Here is a 14121-nt window from a genome sequence, read left to right on the forward strand (position 1 = left end):
TACTGAAGGAATGGGATGCAAAAAAGAAACCAATAATAGAAATAGGAAAGGTCAGTCAAAGAAGTAAACCCAGAGAGAGAAAGGGGAAGGGAAGGGAGGGGGAAAACAAGAAACGGATCAGAGGGGCCGGGGAGAAGAGATGCTACTTATTGATAACTTGAATTCATATATATATATATATAGAGAGAGAGAGAGAGAGAGACTTAGAAGATGCACTGATGCAAAAATTCTAAAGTCACTTTTAGTGAGCAAAAATGAAAATCATTAAAATGTTTCCTTAATAAAGTAAATAAATTAATAGCTCCTGTCTCACTGATTCACCCATTGCATGTGCGTACTCGATATATGCTAATTGAATTAAAGTAATAACATTTGCTCAATGGTAATAAAAAATGAACTGTCTGTCTTCTGTTACTTAAGTTTACACCCGTTGCTTTTGCAATTACTTCTAGCCCAAACAGAAATTTTCTATTTCCCTGACTTTCACTATACTTTTTTCCCCCAAGAAATACAGTTGAACTTCTAATTTTTGTCCTAATTTGGGTGATTTTTTCCTGTTGAAAAAAAAATATTTTCTCTAAGTTAATGTCAAGAACTATGTATAATATCCCAAATATAGTTTCACAAGTTCCTTATTTAATTCCAAAATAGTCTTCTCTGCAGAAGATGTGATACCACTTTTTATGTGTTTCTCTTTTAAGCTTATGCTACTTTGTAGTACTTTCGGTACAAATTCAAATAACACCGCAAAAGGAGTCTGGGGAAATGATTGTTAGCATTCCATCTATAAAAGATGGAAGATGTCAGTAACATTCACCCAAAAACTGTGACTCATTTCAGATGTCAGAATTCTGGGTTGAACAGACTGGGTTCTGAAATGTGTGTTTGTCAGATGATTTTCTAATGAGTAACAGATAGTTCCCAGTGGGGAACAAAAAAAAAAAATAAAAATATAAACAGAGATATAGAATTAAAATAACTTTATGAATGGCAGTTTAACTTCTCCATAAAATTCTCTCAGTACAAGCCCAGTGTCTCCAAATGGTTGCTTAATGTAGCACACCACTTAGATTCAAAATGCTATACTTAAAAGTGTCGAGAAATTAAAAAGAGAATCATATACCACTTGGCTGTATACTGTATTCTCCGCATGTTCTTATATTCCAGTAACCTCTATCCAACTTTTTTTTTGTTACTGAATTACTTTGTGCAAAAGCAATTTACATTACATGCAACCTGACTACGTGTGATAATTTAAACTGATTGTTAATTAATTCTGTAAGTAAATAGCTTCTATAATCTCTACACTCATCAAGGTTTCATTCCCTATTAGCTCTTCCTGAGCTGCTCTTTAATGTACAGGATGGAGCAGCTGTAACTCAACAGGCAGGATTCCCTAAGTGTGCAAGACGGTAGTCCTGCTTTGCAAAGACTGTTTAGAGGGAGGTAAGTCTGTACAGTGACGTTATTTGCAAGGCTTGATCTCGGGTAGGTGACACATCATGGGATTTAGAGTAAAGAGGGTTTTGCTGATGTGCAGTCCCAACAGTGAGGAAGCACAGACACAAGCTAAGAACAAATCAGAGAAAATGTTGCATAATATAAAGAGACAGGGATAAGAGCAAAGCCTTTGAAATCCAAACAGCCTGGATTCAAACCCCAGCTCCAGCATTCACTAACAAAGAAGGCTAAGGCAACTTATCTAAATAAACTAAGCCTTAGTTACACTCACTCATCTGTTAACTTGGGGTATCAACTCATACATTTCCCATCTGTTCTGGGAGGCTGACAAGAACTACCTTCTAGAGTCTTTGTGATGCTTAAATAAGGTACATAGTGGTAACACAGAACTTGACATAAAATGTATGCAACTGTGTGTGTGTGTGTGTGTGTGTGTGTGTGTGTAAACCAATGGTTTGGTACTCAAAATGGGTGATTTTGCCCCATTTTTGTTTGTCACATCCTAGGGCAATTGGTGTTGCTGGCATCAAGTAGGTAGAGGACAGGGATGCTGCTACACATTCTACAATTCCCCGTGACAAAGAATTACCTGGCCCAAAACATCAGTACTTCTTGAAGTACTGGAAGCATAATTTGAAAGACTATTTGTCATTATAGGTGGTTAGCTTGACACTCTGAGATCCAAGCGAGAAAAATAAACTGTTATTTTCATCACCATCCCCACCATCTCATGAATTCTGGGAACCTCTCTTGGGTTAAAGGAACCCAAGAGTTTTCCAATCTGTGGGGCTAATTCTATCTATTCAATACTACATTAACTGCTATCAACAATAGATGTTTTTCTGAACCTCTATTTCCGCCAATCCCTTTTAAGGTCAACCAAACTGCAACCAAGACATTTAAAGTTAGTAGCATAAGAGGTAGGGAATAAAAATTTAAAAACTACTGAAATCCAAGGCCATTTGGAAGCTCAGAAAGAAACAAAAATGGCCTAGTGTGTCTGCAATACTGTCAGCCCTGTGCCAGTTAGGAACCTCTGGAGAGCAACTATCTCATGATTAGCTTTTGAAAATCACTGATGTACATATCAGTGGGCTCTCTTCTCCTTTCTCTGCTCTCAAAAGCAAAAGGCCCCTGTGGCAGTGGTTCCCAAACTTGTCTGCATGTTGGAATCACTCAGTGAGCTTCAAAAATTCCTCAGGGACTGTGATCTAATCTGTTGATGGGGAAGAGGGGTTGCCTGAGCTTTAAAAAATTTCCAAATTTTTAGAAGATTTCCTACATGATTCTACTCTGTAGACAGGTCTAGGAACCCCTGTCCTAGGAGGCAGGATCAAGTAGAGAGTTCCATCTGCCCCAAATTAAGTTGCAGCTTCTGAAAGGACAATAATGGACTTGGCAAGAATATATTTCTTGCACTGAGCTGCCTAAGCATGGTAAAATTAAACCCAGTTGCCAACAGTTTTATTGATTTCAGTCACTCAGTGAGCATTACCGAATCAGGCATTGGGCTAGCGATGGAGAAGGCAATTCTCCAGAAAGCATCTTCACTATCTCCCAATACAGCTGCCAAATCACCAGGACTGATGCTTGTTTAGGTCTGAAGAAGTCCCTGGGAATCAGCCTGGATGCATGTTTGAGAATACCTTCCGTTAATACTTCTCTCCATCCCAGGGTAATTTAATTGGTATAGGTAAGCTCTACATTAACTGTACCACCACCCCGTCTGGTTCTCTCTCTAACATGATTTCATGGTATGCCTCTCTTTTATACACTCCTCAATATCGTTTTGTATTGCTAATTTGTTTGATGTTTCTGAAAGCCAGGGACCATGCCTGTCTTAGTCAGCACTGAATCCTCAGTTTGCAGCCCAGTGCTTATTATGTAACAGACCCTCAATTATTATGCAGGAATCAGTAAGTGAATATGGGAGTCCTAAAATACACACAGCACCCAGGTCTTCTCAGCCTTCTCTGTACCTCTCCAAACCACAATCTCAGTCAAGGACTTTGCTAGAGGTTCCCTGCCAGGTGGTTACATGGAAATAAAAGCCTGTTCCCAAGAAGCACACGCCCAAAGTCACAAAGACTTATCACCTTCACAGATACCTAACAAACAACAAGGCAGAGAAGAGACTGGCAACGTAAGAGTCTTTAAGGGCAGACGTAGAAATGAGCTTAGGCTGGTGCTGTGTGATGGCTTTTCTTATACAGGGTAGGAAACTGAGGTTTGTAGAGACAAAGAAATAAAACAACTTGATTGAGAGCATATAAATTACTGAACAGTACTGTCCAGCACTTAAGACTCTTCTACTACTTCTGAGATCCATAGAGCATGAGGACAATAAGCTGACCACATTCTATGAGATTTTTGTTAATCCTAGTGAATGAATGCCTTGTTTCTCCCCACCTATCACTACAAAAACCACTGTGGAAATAAGTGTTACAAATTACTGTGATAGATGAAACCTGCAATGTGGGTAAATTTTTATAATTATTGCACCTATATTCTTACATGTATTTCCATTAAAAATAATCCTGTTCAATAACGCTCCATGCTTCTAAATAAGATTTTAATCTTATAAAAGCCTGGAATGGGAATTTTTCTGCAAACGTCCATTCTTGGATTGCGTGGTCATGTCAACTATAGCGGGTTTGTGTATGTGTGTTTTCTTTTTTCATCTAGATACGCAACTCACAAACGAAAAGCAGGCAGATGAGAAAGCCATTAATGCTATCGTTATAAATTCAGTATCTGAATTCAATATCACAGATGGACCAGCCAAGGAAACCCCCAGTGAGAAAAAACTGTCAGAATCCAGCATATCACTGTCCTCCCTTGAAGAATGCCAAACGAAATTTTCCTACCTCCAAACTGATCCTTCAGTTCATCCGAGAGACACTGATGGTATGTTTCTCACAATCAACCCATCTCTAAATAAAGCTCCCCAACCCCCCAGCCCCTGGAAAATCATCACATATGTTGTTAGGAAAAAAAAAGTCTTTATGAATATTAAACAGGAAGCCTTCAATGTGAAAACTCTGGTGAATGACACATGTCAAGGTCACCTTGCAATCATGAGGTGCTTGGCAGGTTGTTTGCTCTCAAAGCTGGGAGTCTGAGGCAAAGTGTTTTAAATAAGTGGAGTGAGGTATAATCATTCTTGCTATGGAGCTGTGAAGTAGACTAAAAAAATGGCTAATTTCTTTTCTCTTCTTAGATCTGGGACTATTCAACCCACGACTCTAGGCTGAGAGGAGAAGAAGACAGGGTAGAATAGCACTGAAAAGCTAGAAAAGTATAAATATAGACTGCACAAAATATAAGGATGCTTACAGCAGCAGCCTGTGGAAAAGAGTTGCTTCCTCTAGGTAACATCACCCCTTAGGCATTTGAATCAGTGCAAAGCCACACCAAACCATATATATGACATAAGAGGCATGTTTCATTTGCAAAACCAGTTTCAAATTGATTTGATGCTAAGTATCAGCACAGTCAAGTTCAAAGTCATGAACTCCACACCGAGACATATGGAATTTTACTTAGGTTAACCTTGCAGTGACCTTTACAGAGACATAAACCATTCAAGAGTTTTGTAATGTTCCATATTGATGTTCACATTTAAAGAAAGCTTGAAGTTTCTCAAAGGAAAACATAATAAGGTATAGTTTCTGATTTATACTTAAATTCATATTTACTTTTTCAAAATAAGACAAAAAATGAAATGAACTTTGTATAACAGGAACTTTGAAATCATATCAGTTTAATTCCTGGCTCTGAAATTTATTCACTGTATAAAACTGGATAAGTTTTTTACCATCTCTGAATCTCAGATTCTCATTTATATATTGGAGCTAGTAACACACCATAGAGTGTTGTGAAGATCAAATAAAATAACATGGTTAAAACGTCCAGTACAGAACCTGCCACATAATAGATGTTCAATTTGGGGTTTTATTATGATTATGATTTGAAAAAGTAAAGGGAGAGATTTCTAACACGTTATGTATGATCTCGTGAAAATGCTCTCATAGATGCTTCAGACCACAAGCTACAGACACAATTGCCTGCAGTTGCCAGGAGATAATGCAAATAATGAAGTAAACTGGAGGCAGACGATAGGGATTAGTGAGGACTGCGGCAAGGTGAAGAGCACTGCCTCTACTCAGCTCCAGCTAATTGTTGCCAGAAGGAAAAAGAAGTTCAGAGTTGCCAGATCTACAGTGTTATATGAAATCTCCCAATTTTTAAGTGTTGGCAATAGTTCTATTTCTTTTACGAAGACCCAGACACTCCCAACAATACACAGCTTTCAGCTCACTTTGGCCTGTAGACCTCCAGGTTACCACCATGAATCTAAGATGATGTCCAAGTTTCTGGTTTTGTTAGAGCTTGCTGCTGATCAAGAAAACAGGCAATACAGGAGAGTTTCTGCATTTTGACAGTAGAGAATTTTATCAGATCATGTCAGGGCTGCATGGATTTTACTTGTAATGAATCTTGGTTGTAATGATCCCTGAATTAGTCATTCCCACTACATGTAACCACACAGAACAACAGAGTGCCCCTCCAGAACCATTCTGATCTTGGCAGAATGAGAAGGGCCAATGCAGGTAACATGATACCTGAACCCCTGACTTCTCAGGGAAGACCAAAATGACTACTCCACTAAAATGGCAACCCATACCCAGGAGCCTTATGTAGGAAAAGAACCAACTACTCTTTCTTCAAAAGAGCAAAGGAGATTCATAAAGACCATTGAATCAGATTATTTTGTTAATGCCTGGACTGAGGATACTGTGACCCAGGAAGTGCCAGTATTAAGCTGACAATACAGGTTAACAGTTCATCTTCATTTCCCACAGTGTAAAGAAAAAAAAAAAAAAATCCCCCACTGAGGTAAGAGCTTTTGGTACGTGGTTAAAAGAAAGAGTAAAACACCCAGGCTACAGCCCACAAATAGTGCTAGGAACCTCTCATTATCCTAGATGGCAAACACCAAGAAAATAAAGAGTTAAATCAGAATCACTCCATTTTGGGAAAATTCTGATAGTAATTAATTTAAGGATGCAGAAATTGAGAGCTGGGGTCATTGTTCGCACTGAGATAAATACAGAAATATCTTTCAGGAACAGCAGGGGAAACAGAAGGGAAAAGAGAAGATTGCATCCACTTTTATGTAGTTTGTGGTTAATTTATTTTCAAATATATAAATGAGTGCATAGGAATGGATGCTTAATTGCTAATATCTATTATTTATATACATTGCCCCACTTAAAACAGGATAGAGAAGCCTCACACATGCAGATTTTGTAAAACGTGTTACATCCATTAGCACAGTTCATGGTGTGTGCTCTGATGGGAATTTAAAAGGATCTTTACTGCACATCACACACTATGTGCTGCGACGTTATTATTAAATTGTGGTTCATCCTGCGTGGTCCCTTTCCTGAAGAAAATGGAAAAAGTCCAGAACACTATCTGTATCTCTGCTTCTGTGTTCTGATTGCAAAAGCATCCCCATGGATGATAAAACCAGGGATACACATGATATAAGAAAACAGCTTCCTTAAAAAGAATCCTGAGAATATACCTAATTGATGTATAATTTTGAATTTGAGATGTCTCATCCAGGTGGAAGAGGAAACTCATAAATACAAGATACCTCAAAAGAATAGTCTTAATTACACCATGGACTACTGAATAAAATGATTACATTTTCTACACTGTAAATCTCATACAGTTAAATGCACTAGTGTCACCTTATAAAATGTTTCAATTTGATAATTATTTCAGTTCATTTGCTCAGAAAAAAACATAAGCACAAATTTACTAAGTATCACCCAAATCTAGTCATTCTAGTTCTAAAGAAGTGACTTGAATGTTAGTTGTGCTTGTCTGAACTTAAATAGATCTTGACATATTTAAGTATCTATTAAAATTGATAACATCAGGGATGATACCCCAGCTAGAGAAAGGCAGTCACACTTTATTTATTCCCATTCGGCAATACAGACATTTTTTAAAAGAACTTAATGTCGGGGGAGTGGGAAGCAATTTTTATACTTTGGACCAAAAACTTTTAGTAATCAATTGGAGCCACTGTGTCATGAGTCTTGTTACGATGCCAGATTCTCTCAGCAATACCATGTTAACCACTAACATATCAGAATACTGGGACTGGACCAGGCTCATCTTGTCTTTTTTTTCTTACTTTGTTTTGTGGCGAGAGAAAGGGAGATTGCCGTTTATCTGAGGTCACTTCTGGAAGAGCCATGTTCTTGCCACTTTCGAAACTAATTCCCAAAAATGCAGGAAGTATGTTTCTGGAGTTGGGGGATGTGACAAGAACCAGAGAGGTAAGCTACAGCTACCTCTTTTTCCTCCCTCCTCCTGGTCCCGGGCATCATGGCGGCAAGAACATCGAAAGCTGGGAAAACAAAGGCAGGGATTACAGGACCATGAATGTGAGGCTGACCTCAGGTGCAGTAGTGGAAACTCCTTTGCAGTGTTACCTTTTCCACTATAATTACACATGATCCTCTCTAATGAGGCAGATTCTTCCTCTCTTTCTTGCCCCCCTTTTCGTTCTTTTTTAAATTAACATGATGTACAATATTGTGTTAGTTTCAGGTATACACCAAAGTGATTCAGTATTTTTGTAGATTATATTCCACTATAGGTTTTTACAAGATCATGGGTATAATTCCCTGTGCTCTACAGTATACTCTTGTTGCTTATCTATTTTATACATTGTTGTTTGTATTTGTGAAGCCCATACCTCTAATCTGCGCCCCCCATCTCCCATTTGGTAATCACACTAAGAAGATGTGGTACACATATACAATGGAATATTACTCATCCATTAAAAAAAATGAAATACTGCTAACCTGCAGCAACGTGGATGATCCTAGAGAATATCATGCTTAGCGAAGTAAGTCAGACAAGCACTATATGATAGAATTCATATGTGGAATCTAAAAATAATGCAGATGAATGCATATACAAAACAGAAACAGATTCTCCCTCTTTTAAGTAGCCAACATCCAGCTGTTACATTTAGTACCTTCAGAGGCTGCAGCAGTCCTTCCAGGTGGTAAGGGTGTCACTTAGCACATTCAGCCTCCACATCCTTCATGTACCCTAGGGGTGTAAAGAGGAAATGAAAGCAACCTAAGAGACTGTTTTTGTCATGGCTTCTTGCTCAAAGACAAATACCACTTTCGGCAGGTCTTGATCTGTCTTAAACCTCCTTTCATTTAGATTTAAGGAAGGAAGAAGTGGAAAATAAGATAGGTACCCTGACAACAGCAACCTCAGCCTATGCCACAATGCCAGGTAGTCCAACAAAAGGAATTTAATGCATAGGGAATGTGCTATAAAGCTATGAGGAGAAGTGAAAAGCTAAGGGAGGAAATGAGCAACAACAGGAAAGTTCTGCCACCTCCTCCCTCGGTCCCTCCAGGTCACTAGGACATCACTAGCCCTGGCAATAGCTCATGGGCCGCGAGTAACTGACCACTAGTAGACAGACCACTAGTAAGTAGCATGAGCAGACGCCACGGAGAGAAGGGCTTTTGAAAAAAGATAAAACCAAAGGGAAGATACAAAGCAGAGAGGAGGGAGGAGAGATACCCCCAGGCTTTCCTTTCTCCCATCCGCCCATTTCCCATCGCTGCCTCCCACTGGCTGGAGCTAACCAGAAGCCACATGGAAGAACCGGCAAAACAGACCTTACCAGTCCTGGGAATACAGAGCAGGGTGAGAGGGGAAATGGGGAGGGGGGGGACAGGTCACCAGTAGGCCTAGAGCATCCAGTGCCCGCCTCGAGCACGACGCAAGAAAGTGTGTGTGTTATGAAGGGCAGGTCGGCTTCGGAGCTGAGGGCTCTGGAGGAGACAGTCTGGGTCCACACCACAGCCCCACCGTTTCCTATATTTCTTAAGTTCTCTGAGCTGCTGTTCCCTCATCTATAAAGCAAGACCAGTAGCAGGACTCAATTGAGGGTTATCTCAAGACCCACGTGATATACATATAAAGTGTACAGGACTGCAGATTTGCTTTATGTGAACCAGTTGACACATCCAAAAATGGGAAAGAGAGCACAGATTTTGGATCTAGAGTTAGCTTAATTCCTTGCTTCACCACTGTACAGGTGAAAGATTTAGGACAGTCAGTGACAATCCCTAAGCCTTAGCCCTTAGATCTAAAATGTGAGGACCACGTTGTTTCTCTCTTACTGTTCACTTGTTCATTCATTCAACAAGAGATAAGCCATTCTTGTAACTGAGGTTTCAGTAGGAGGAGAAACCAATTAATAAACTAATTAGTTTAATATACTGTGGTCAGTGCTATGAAGAAAAAATAAAGCAGTGTGCTATGAGAGTTTCTTCAAGGATGAGATTTACAGGGAAGGTGTTTTAAGCTAAAAACCCAAAAGTTGAGTAGGAGTTAGGTAAAGTTGTGAGGAGACAGAGTGCAACACAGGCCAAAGACAGAGCATGTGCAAAGGCCCTGAGCGAGGAGCATCCCAGGAACTGAAATTTAAGCAGCGTGGCTGGAGTGCAGGGAGTAAGGAGGACAGGAGAACTGGAAGGTAGAGAAGCAGGCAGGAACCTGATCACACAGAAGCCTGCAGGCTACGGCAAGGATTTAGGACTTGACTCTAAAGGGAGAATGAGATGTTCTAATTTATGATTTAAATATCACAGGGGCTGATGAGTTTGAGGTGGGTGCCCGTGGAAGCAGTGTCAGGACAGGAGGCTGTTGCTGTTGACCTGATGATGGCTGATGGTGGCTGCAGCTAGGACGGTGGATAGAGGCTGATGGTTTCAAATAGGAATTTGAGAGAGACTCAGCAGAACTCAGGAAAGAATTGGCTGGGGAGGGTATGATGAGGAAAAGGAACGTGACAAGAACGAGCCCTAGCTTTGTGCCAATTCATCTGTGTGTTCGGGAGCCATTCACAAGAGAAAACTGGGGAAGAGACAGATTTGCAGGATGTGGGAAAGAGGGACAGCCATGATGCAATGCGGCCTTGGTAAGTGTAAGATGGTCTGAACACAGTGCAGAAGAGATGGGACGCAGGCAGCTGGATGCAGGGCACAATGTTTTGGATGGGCCGAGAGGAGTACTGATCATAGGCTATAACTTTGAACATCAAGTTTATTAAAGTCCCAAGGAATACTGCAGGCAAAGGAAAATATACTCATTCAGGAGAATGGAAAGTCCAACTCTCTTTTCAAACACTTGTGTGAATTTTCCTCTGAAAGGCTTATATTACTTTTGTGCAAACAAAAACTGGCCATATGCAAAACAGTTTTGCCTGCTCGTGTAGAATTATTTAATATGTCTTTTAGGAACAGTGTGGAACACACTTGAAAGGGGGGAAAATCTGTTTTCAATTCATTAATGTTGCCGTGTTTTTCTGGGCAAGAGGCTCTGCCTTTTATAACCAAATAAAAAGGACTGACTTATAAACAGAAAAAAAAATGGGCTCTATTCTCAAGTGCAAAATAGAAAGGTGGAAGGAAACAAATGCCAACTTGAGCAAAGAATTAGGCCAACATATATATATTTTTTATAAATAAAATCTATAGCATACATCAGAAGCAGAGACCTCCAGAATCTGCCAAGTTGAGGAGACGTTGGCAAGAGGATTTGAACCAAACGGTTATACGCCCATAGGAAATTATAAGGCGATTTTACAAACAGGTTTTCACACTCTGATAGGAAACACCAGCTCCCATCCCCACAGGACACCCTGCACCCAACCTGACTTACTTCCAAGCCAAATTTTCAGTCTCGCACCTACAAAGGACAGGATCTAGCGGAAAAATCATTTTTATATGGCCATGGACCTGAGTAAGTCTCCGAGTCTCTAATCTAAAAGATCAGGGAGCGTTTCCTTGGAATATTTTCTCCTGAGAACTTCTTTGCCAGGGGCTGCTAGAGCAGCAGTCTTGGCATTGAAAAAAAAAATGTGATGAGGTTTTATGCCTGAGCTCTTTGACCACCAACACACCCTCTTCAGAAATGCATACGCAAAACAGAGTCTATGCATGGCACTCACACACTCCTAAATTTTTGTGGGTGATTTATGGTGACTTACGAGATACGGGTGAGTTGGCCACATGCTAGAAGCTGGCTCTGAGTGAACAAAAATACACTCAGTCTGGCAAAGAGATGAGCACACACACCATAGACGTATTATGGAATAGGCCACCTAAACTAAATACTGAGTAATGGCCACAGCACCTGCAACAATATATGGTAATTAAAGTGGTCATAAAAGTCACAGTGTGGTCTTACTGGGAAGAAAGAAATGGAGAGTGACGGGGGTGGGGTGGGGAAGGAACCAAAGGATCAAGGAAGATTTCTGTTTATCTATATGCAGAACTCACATTAGACCTTTATATATGTTTTTAAAAGAAAAGAGAATAGTTTTCTTTAAAATATTTGTTCCCTTTCAGAGCACGTTTCCAGGTTCTCCCTTCTCTTAAACACTAAGAAGTATATGAATAATAAAAAAGTTTTCTGGAAAACACTGTTAGAAGTCAATGGATGGGGCTCTGAGAAGCTGAGACGAAGGGAGAGAGTAGCATAGACATATATATACTACCAATTGTACAATAGATAGCCAGTGGGAAGTTGCTGTATAACAAAGGGAGTTCAACTCGAGGATGGATGATGCCTTAGAGGACTGGGACGGGGAGGGTGGGGGGCAGTGGAGGGAGGGAGGGAATACGGGGATATGTGTATAAAAACAGATGATTGAACTTGGTGTAACCCCCCAAAAATAATAAATAAATAAATAAAATTTAAAAAAAAAAAGAAGTCAATGGATGGGGCTCTAAGAACACCTAGATCGTTCTGGCAGATGATGCAGAGAGCAAAATCTCTTCTGCAGGCTTGTACAGTCACAGTCAACTGATGTCTGAAAACCAAAGATTATTAACATTCTTAATGGAAGAAAAATAGATTACAAAAGTCTAATGTTAATTGATTGATAAGCCCATCAGGAGGGGGGAGTTTTTCTCCAATTCATGCTACAATTTACGTTCAACAGTCTTCAGGATACCGATTTTAATTAATTAGATGATATATCTGATGAACACCTACCTACCCTTTTTCAAAACCCTCACATGTTTCTGAGACTTTCTGAACTAAAAAAAAAGAAAGGAGGAAGGAAGGAAGGGAGGAAAGGAGGAAGGGAGGGAGGGAGGAAAGGAGGAAGGGAGGAAAGAAAGAAAAAAGTTATAATTTTAACAAGAGAACTGCTACATCTTCTAACTTATGTTTCCCTTTATGGAAACAAAAAATACAATAATCTATAACCCATCACAGCTGTTTGGCTAGAATTACCAATTACCTTCAATGCCTTAGAGATACTTTTCACATGTTTACAAGTCTGTATAGTAAGTTTTTAAACCAATTTTCTTAAAGAGGATTGATATGATTTATACCCTTTTAGGTGTATATGATGACATATTTCATTTAGCTTGATGAAAATCAAGGCTTTACATAACTGGAGGGAAAAGGAGACAGGAATTAAAAATAAAATACAACCCCAAACAACTATGATTATTTTAAAAGTCATTTATGTTAGCTTTTGAAATGTGCTTTTCTCTCGCATTTGAATCTGGGTGTGGCAGATTTACTGGAATCCACATCAAACAAATAAGAAAGCCTTGTGACGAGAAGCCAGAAATGTGTATGGTCTCTCCTTGTCCCCAGATCTAATTGCCCTTGAAAGCTCCCTGCACTTGGGGAGGGCTTGCTATTTTTCAGACAATTGCGAGGTTTCCAGATAGGTAGCTAATTGTGCGGCTTCCCAGCACCTCTGCAGGCAATGTAAATAGAGGAGTTTAAAAAGTGACAGCACTTTAAATAACTAGATTATGTGGAGTCAATAGGAAATGCTCAGGAAGTTAATAAAGCGATTACTTAAGTAGAGTGAGTACTGGATGGGGGTGGGGGAGCTTGAGAGAATAAGAGTATACATCGCCCCTAATACGGATAAATAATTAAGAGTTGGCTATAAAGTTATCAAGCACACCACTGCACATGCCTGCCCTTCCTACATGCCTCCAGATGGGCCACTTGTAATTGTCTCTCTTTTTCTGTCCACAGAGGACTGCGCCTCCCTCATCCTCACCTGTCTGTTCTGCCAGTTTTTGGATTGTCTCCTGATGCTCCCGGACACGTGTGAAACTGTGTGTATCAATCTGTGCTGCCCCTCTCACAGGTACCACCACACCTCAGATGAAAGCCACTCTCGGAACGACTGCAACTGCAACTGTGACATAGACTGCAGCCTTTTCGAATCTTGCCACGAGAGCAGTGAGTGTCTAGAGCTGGCCATGGAGATTTCAGAAATCTGCTACCGCTAGCATGACACAGGAACCACATTCAGGCAGACCTTCTGGCCCCCAGGCGAAACTCCATTACAATGAGACTGTGATTTCCATGTGCTGAAATGAAAGGACTGGACACATTTCTTGGATGCTCTAGACCATTTTATTCTGCACCTATCTGGGAAAGCTAGTATTGTCAACTCAATGGTCTTATTCCAAATTTCCCAACCGCATGGCTCGCTGAAAAGTCAGATCTCGATCACATGTGATGAACAAATCTTAAATACCTCTTAAATGCCATAGG

At 40.1% G+C, this 14121-nt stretch overlaps 1 protein-coding gene across 2 annotated transcripts in view; it reads left to right on the plus strand.

Moving 5' to 3' along the window:
- The window catches only part of MDFIC2 (MyoD family inhibitor domain containing 2), a 100289-nt gene extending 86436 nt beyond the window's left edge, over positions 1–13853 (plus strand). For both annotated transcript variants that reach the window (XM_057704427.1, XM_057704428.1), the window contains 2 exons: positions 4147–4368; positions 13594–13853. In XM_057704427.1, coding sequence (XP_057560410.1) covers positions 4147–4368; positions 13594–13853 — 482 coding nt within the window. The remainder of the gene's footprint in view (positions 1–4146; positions 4369–13593) is intronic.
- The last annotated feature ends 268 nt before the right edge of the window (positions 13854–14121 follow it).

This window comes from Hippopotamus amphibius, chromosome 13, assembly GCF_030028045.1.
Source record: "Hippopotamus amphibius kiboko isolate mHipAmp2 chromosome 13, mHipAmp2.hap2, whole genome shotgun sequence".
In the NCBI taxonomy this organism is placed as follows: Eukaryota; Metazoa; Chordata; class Mammalia; order Artiodactyla; family Hippopotamidae; genus Hippopotamus; species Hippopotamus amphibius.